The 7,342-nt window shown below is 40.5% G+C and overlaps 1 protein-coding gene across 5 annotated transcripts in view; it reads left to right on the top strand.

The window, feature by feature from the left end:
• Positions 1-404: 404 nt before the first annotated feature.
• Positions 405-7,342, top strand: part of CCDC171 (coiled-coil domain containing 171) — a 168,759-nt gene continuing 161,821 nt past the window's right edge. For all 5 annotated transcript variants that reach the window (XM_087742166.1, XM_087742164.1, XM_087742162.1 and 2 more), the window contains exons 1-2: positions 405-977; positions 3,537-3,708. In XM_087742166.1, coding sequence (XP_087598292.1) covers positions 3,599-3,708 — 110 coding nt within the window. In that variant the 5' untranslated portion in view covers positions 405-977; positions 3,537-3,598. The remainder of the gene's footprint in view (positions 978-3,536; positions 3,709-7,342) is intronic.

Below are 7,342 nucleotides of genomic sequence, written 5' to 3'. Positions count from 1 at the left end.
TTCAGTATCCCTAACGCACGGCTGGCATTGCCCAGCTGTAGGCGCCCGGCGGCCAGCGCCACCCTCCCGGCGGCGGAGCGGCCTGGCTGCGGGCAGCCGGCGGTGGCCGAGGAGACCCGCAAGCACTCGCGTGGCCCCCAAACAACTCCGAAACGGGACGAGGCGCAACTCCTCACGGGGAGGGCGCGATGGCGACACAAACCGCGGCGCCGCCGAAGCGGGAAGCCGAGGCGGGAGCCCGAGGCAGCGCACGGCCGCTGCAGGGCTGCCCCGCCCCCCCGCCCCCCCCTTGCCGGGGCTCCCCGCGCTCTCAGCCGCGCGCCGCTTTCCAGGGGTGGGCGGAGCCGCCGCCCCGCCGCCGCAGCCGGAAGTTGCCGTTGGGAAGGCCCGGCGCGCGGCGGGGCGGGGCGTGGCGTGGCGGCGTCCTTCCCTCCGGGCCCTAACGGCCGTGCGAAGCGGGGCCACGGGGCCGGCGGCGGCTCGGGCTCGGCTCGGCTCGGCTCGGCTCGGCTCGGCGGGGCGGGCGCCTGGCGCAGGGCTCGGGGGCGGCCTGCCGCGGCGGCGTTAGTCCCTCCGGAGGGCCGTCGGGCCGTTCTGCACGGCACCAGCGGGCTGGCGGCGCTCGGTGGACGGAGCGCCCGGCCGCGGCGGCGGAGCTCCGTGCTGGTTTCTCGCTGGCGGCGGTTTTCGGGTGGCTGCCGGCAGCCGCGCCGGGGGCTTGCGGGAGCCCTGTCCTGAGCTGCCGCCGAGCCTGAAGCTGCCGTCGCCGCTCTCCCTTCCGCCGCCTGCACGCCGCGCCTGGGCTCCGGCCTGCCAGACACACCGTCTGAGCCACGGGTGCCGCGGGCGCTTAAACCAGTGACATCCTTGGTGTGAGCCTAGGGAAGCGATGGTGTTGCTTTGATTTTTAGCTTGCAAAAAAATTCTGGTCCGCGTTAATGAAAACCTAGTGATTCTTTCAGCTGAAACAACTGCTGGTGAGTTTTTATAGCTTCCAGTGCAGATATGTGAGTTACGCCTGGCTGTGTACGTTTTGAAGTAGTACATCTTAAGGTCATGGTCAGTTTTGTTTTGCGTAGCCTCAATGATAGAACGGTTTGGGCTGGAAGGGACCTTCAGAGATCATCGAGTCCTACCCTCCTGCCATGGGCTGGGACATTTTCACTAGACCAAGTTGCTCAAAGCCCCGTCCAGCCTGGCCTGGAACGCTTCCAGGGAGGGGGCACGCAGAACTTCTCTGGGCAACCTGTTCCAGTGTCTCATCACCCTCACAGTAAAGAATTCCTTTCCTATATCCAGTCTAAATCAGTGGCCTTGCTAAAGTTAGCTAAGCATATTCAGAAGTTCATGAGGAGAATATGACACCAGTTTTGTAGGTGATCCCCATCAAACGTATTAACTCCTCGAACGAGCACTTCTTACACAGTTTTGTTTAGTTGTGGGGCTCCTACGAGCCATTCCATGCCACTTGAATACTTTTTTCCCTAAGTGAAATAGCACGCTTTTGGAGTGTATACATCTGTGTGCTAACAAACTAGCTATCGATACATATTTTAACAGAGGAAGGTTGCATATTCAAAATCATTTAGCATTCCCAGAAAACATTCTTTAGATTTTTTTTTTTTTGTTCCTTCTATGTAACTTCAGAGTAATTTCAGGTAGTTTTGCAACTGGAGAATGATGTGGATGTGGCAGAGTACATTTTGATTATGTTTTGAGCCTTAAGATTTTTTTTTTTTCACTGCGGCTATTGGTTGTTGGGTAGAGTTAATGAATTCTATTCTTGAGGTGAAAAAACAGATTTGTGAGAAAGTCTTTTAGTTATACCTATTTTTTTGTGCTGTTCATTGTGAGATTTTGGTGCGGGTTGCAATAAAGCTTAGAAGGGCGGTATGAAAAACTAGTTTCTCAGTGTTCAGAGCAACATTGTAATGTGAAAATTGGGCACAGTTGAGAGAGGCATAGTTTCCCATATCCTGATATCACAATTTCCTTTTATCCAAGCAGTTGATCTTTGTTGAGTACAATACTACAAATACTCTGTCAGGATTGTTCTTCTGTCATATAAAATTGGAGTTTTTAGTTTGCAAGTTACTAATTATTTAATGGGTCTTAATGTGTGCCTAGCAATTGTATCATAGGCTTGTCTACACTTTCAGGTCTTCAACTGTTTTCTCAGTTGAGTTGGAAAGAAAGCTCTGTTGCTTTCTCTAGGAGTGTGGGTGACAGTTGTATGGTAGTTTTGTGTTTTGAGGCTTATGAACACAGGTACCAAAGTGAATTCTGATGGGTAGATCTTAAAAATCACAAATGATACATCTAGATATTTTCTATTAAGAAACTGAAGCAACCTGTTAACTTCGTTGTACTTTTCTTCCCATATTACTCCACTTGATATTGAAGATACTTTGCAATAACTGCATATTTTAATATAAAGCAGTATGATAACCCTGGGCAGCAGTTGTTATGCTTTTCTGTAAAAAAAAAAAAAAAAAAAAAGGTTTTAGAAATAATACATTTATTCTTGCTGCATGTTCTGTTAAAATTATAGTTTGAAGCAGAAATGCATTTTTTCTTCTTCGTATTTCTAGTGCAGATTATTGGCTACTGGAATGAACAAAATCAGTTTATAGTTAATATACTACACCAAGTACTTCTGTGTTCAGTCTGACAGAAGTAGATTGTGGCAAACATGTGGCTGCAAGCCAGAGATGGTAAAGATGGAATCCAGGCTAGTTCCTTGTTTTGGACTTTAGTATGGATGTTCATCTGCTGTGGAGTTCAAAAGCAAAGTTCATGGCTCATTAATCTTGACTGTTGAATACAGCTTATTCTTCATGTTACCTTGCTTTAATTAATGGAAAGAACCCATAAATGAGTTTGCTATTCAACTGGAAGTAAATCTTGCAGGTTTTTTGAGGTCTGTGTTATGTTATCTGTATTTCTTTCTTTTTATCAGTAAGACTAAATTAGTGAGTTTCTTCTAAAGGTAAGCTGATTTATAGTTCTATTTAATATTCCGCCTGTATACCCCTAAATATTGCTGATATATCTAATGCAATAAAAATACATTGAAATAGAAAATTCCAGGTTTATGAAACAGTTAGAAGCCTTACTATGTTAAAGGGTGCTATTAGACAGCAACCCTTGGATACTGACTTACTTAAAAAATCACAGTACATGTATTTCTCTCCCTTAGAATTATTTTGAAGAAAAATGGAGTTTGTGATCCTCTTAGGGGAATAGGGAATGTAGGGGAACAATCTATGCAAACATAACACCTTTTATTGATATCTTTCTGAAAACCCTGGCAGTGGATACTCTACAGAATATGGGGTTTTTTTTTGTCTACAGTATTCAGGCTTAAAGGACTAGCAGGGCAATTCTCTTTTTTGACTACAACTGATGTGAAATTACAGTTGGTGGTAGTTGTTCACATGACGTAGTAGTAACACTGTTCGGTAACTGTTCGTGAGTGTTAACAAATGATTCTTTTATTATGTTGCCAAATAAACTGAAGCATGTCTCTGTTACAGGTTTTAATGGTTTTGTGATATGGAAAAGAGTAACGTTTGATGCTTGCCAACTAAAAGTATATATGTTTGAAGATGACATTCGTTCTCCAGTGTTTATAGACTTAAAAAGCTACATATTGGACATCATGAGTTTGTCCTGTCCAGTCAGCTGCACTGTCACGGAAGCTAAATGGTGAGCTTCACGTCTGTATTTTTACATCTAGTAATATGGTTCATGTTTTTGTGGTTTATTTTCTAGATCCCTGAAATTATGTAATTCAGACTGAAGATTAATCAGATATGGTGTGGTACATTCAAGCTGTGCCATGTCAATATAGTCGCAAGATGAAAAGATGTTCTTGAAGGGGTGCATACTGGCCCTCTGATGTGCAAGAATTCTCACACGACCGTAGGAGATGTGACTTAGAGATAGAAGGAGTTCCTGTCTGCAGTTAGGAACACTGACCTGGTGTTACAGAATGGTTTTCTGCATTATCTGAGGTGGTAGAGGTCGGCTTTAAGCCTTGCACATAGCTGTTATTTTTTATAACCTGATATGTGTTTCATCTTTGGCACAAATAAAGTAAGCTTTAATTCATTCTGTTTATGTTAGCTGTGAGAGCTATTTGTCCCTAAAGCCTGATTATACAAAACTGCCAATTATATATAGGAACAGCAAATTGCCTGACTATGGACTTTGGTTAGGAAATCAGACTGCAGACTACTCCTTTAGCTGGGGAAGTTTAGCTAGATTCCACTGCTAGGTAATAAATGAAAGAAAATTTCTCTCTATTACAAAATTCTCTACACATTCTACTAGATGTGGAAGAAAAGCTAGTGAGAAACTGTTTTTCTGCAGTGTTCTATGTTCACTGTAACTAGCTGACTTGTGAAGTGAATGGGAATTTAAAGTTTGAGTTACAGAAAGTCATTCTGAAGTGTAGAACTCAAAAGCTATGTCACCTTCTTATATGCTTTCTTGAAGAATCTTGAAGTACTACTAAAAATGGTGTCTTAGATGAAAGGTGTAGTTGGTAAAATAGGTATTTTAGCTCAAACCAATAATCAATGAGCTATTAATATATGAAAATGGAAGTACAAGCATTCTTTGAATTCCTGTAAGACTGCAAATCATACGTGCTGTGAAACTTTCCAGGGATTTTGTGTGGTTGGTTGTCTTTGATTTAAGCTTCCAAGAGCTTTATGCTTGTAGCACTTCTACTTGTAATATGAATATGGAAGCAAGAATCTCCTACAATAGGTAGTATGAAGCTTTCATAAAGCTGGTGGCTCTGTGATGATTAAAGAAAATATCACAGAAATAAAAATTCTTAAGGCTAATCTCTATTTTATTTGAAAATGTTTTAAATAGACAAATAAAATAATGAGAGGGTTTACATAGTAATATTCCCTTGGGGGTGTTGTTTTGTATGTTTGTTTGTTTTTAAAAAAGTAGCTGATTCAATTTGATTCTAAACTAAGAACAAAACTAGTGTTTTCTGCTTTATATTTTTAATTTTTCGGTAGTGGCATTGTGAGCTTAGAAGCTGTGCAGAAAATACTATTTTAAAAAGGCGTTTAATGCTTTTTTCCCCAGTAGTTACTGTTGTGCTGTTGTGTCTTAATGTTCTTTTTCATTTCTGTAACGTCCCTAACTTGGTATCACTTGTGATGTTTTGTAACTTGTTTGTGTTTTGATCCCCTCTCCCCATACTCCCCCCTCCCCTGCCCCAGTCCAGTTAAGCAGAACAGTTAATCACAGTTAAATTTTCCACTGAGTAAGTTTTATTGTGTAGATATCTCCATTGTGATCTTTTTTTTTTTTTTTTTTCCTGGATAATTAATAGAGGAGTTGGAAGGAACAGTTTTCTTGAAAGCTGGTTGCCATACAAACCAATGTCATGTACTTAAAGATATAAAGGTGTTTTTTAATTGACTTAAAAAGTACTCATTCCTTTGCTTGCATTCAGTGTGCTCTCCATGCAAGAAGTATTAAATATCACCAGGTTTAAAGAAGAAAAACGACCTCCCTGCTGCCTGCAAACTAACAAAATGGTTACCCTTTCCATAACCCTTGTTTCTTTGCCCTAGTCCTCCCCAGTTTTCAGTTTGAGTTCTGTTTTCCTCCTTAACCCATGCTTTGCTACCTTTGGTGCTATCTGGCCTTTAGCTATCTTTAGTTGAGATCAATACTTCTTGCATCATCTCTGAATAAGATTAGTTGCCTGCCTTTCATCTCTGTTTTCCCCAGCCACAGAAAAATAAAGGTCTCCCAAACCTATTATGTGATGTCTACAAACAAGCTTTTATACAGTTTACAGGTGCTCTGGCTGTTCAGATCCTTCTTATTTCCTGCTTGACTTACCACCATATCTTCTTATTGCAGTAGCTAAGCGTCGTTTAAAATAATGATATGTGATTTTACTTACCTTGTTGCTGGTCTTTTGCCCTTTGAGTCCTGTTGGTTCCTTTGGGTATGACTCCCATAGTAAACAGTGAAACCTAATAATATGCTTGTGGTTTTCTTGCAGTATATGGCACCCTGTGGAACAATTACTGATGACACACAATTATTCTGATCTCACAGATGAAGTCCATCTTGTTTTTAAATGGAAATACTCTTAGAATTTATTAAATTATAAAATATTTATAGGCTGCAGCTAAAAAACTGAAATTTCATCCTTTGTTATTAGTAATGTCTTTAAAGGCAACACATACTCTAAATTACTGTTCCCCTTGTTCATGACATTTGTGTCTTTTTGCTAGTCAACTTATGTGAGAAAACATGTATCATCAGGTAGAGGTCTCGGTTGTGGAAAATGTTGATGGTGCCTGTGCACAAACCTAGGGGTAAAGTGGTCATTTTGTATTTAGAAAAGACAAAGAATTAAATCTTGGTAGACTGTTATTTCTTTAATTAATACTTAAGACTTCATGTAGACAAAGGTAAGCTATTTTAGTATTTTCGGTTCTGTATGAAATGATGCCGACTGTGGTTAATTTAATCATGTTTCTCTTTACAGTGTATTTCATATTTAGTGATCCTGACAACTTGTGCTTTTGTGTGGAGCAACTAATTATTGCAGCCAGTCTTACATATATAAAATAGTGTGAAAACTGACATATATAAAATAATGTGAAAACTGATTTTTAACTCCTGACGTAATTTAAAAGTTATCCAGTTTGAAGTTACAATAATTGCACGTAAGACTATCAAGATAGTTTCTTTTAATTGAATATGTATTTTTATACTTATTTTTCACTCTACATATAAAAGTGTGTTTTGGTGATTTTAATATTGCTTGTGGTGCTCAAGGGCTGATCCTGTTAACTGCCAAGTAGATTTTCTTTTAACTGAAATAGTAGTGGACACGAAGATACTGGGTATTTTAGAGGACTAGACCTTTAATTTGTATGTGTTTGTGATCAATTGTGTGTGTGTGGTTTAAATGTATATATCTTTGAAGAAAAAATGTGGAAAAGTGATTTCTGTTCCACATATGTGCATTTGTTTCATGACAGAGGTGGTTTTGAGATGGTAATTCATGTTAAAAAATGTCTCCTTAGTGCAGGAGACAGACAAAAAGTTGCTAGTAATTTTAATGTAAGTGGTTGGAATGATGTTTTTTAAGCATCCTGAAAGTTTATTGAATGAATAATAAAGGTAATGAAAAAAAAAAAACCAAAAAGCATGTTATGCTTAAATCAACTCGGGGAAATCTAAAGTGCATATCTGTTTTAAGTTCCTGCTGCTATATCTCTCATCTCTTCCACAATAAGCAATTGTGTACAACCCTTTTTTCAGAGAGCAATAGTATGACAACAAC

This window comes from Nipponia nippon, unplaced genomic scaffold (assembly GCF_047370975.1).
Source record: "Nipponia nippon isolate SJK-2023a ecotype South Korea unplaced genomic scaffold, ASM4737097v1 scaffold_8, whole genome shotgun sequence".
Lineage (NCBI taxonomy): Eukaryota > Metazoa > Chordata > Aves > Pelecaniformes > Threskiornithidae > Nipponia > Nipponia nippon.
The sequence above is the reverse complement of the archived record's forward strand: the minus strand, read 5'-3'. Positions and strand labels throughout refer to the sequence as shown.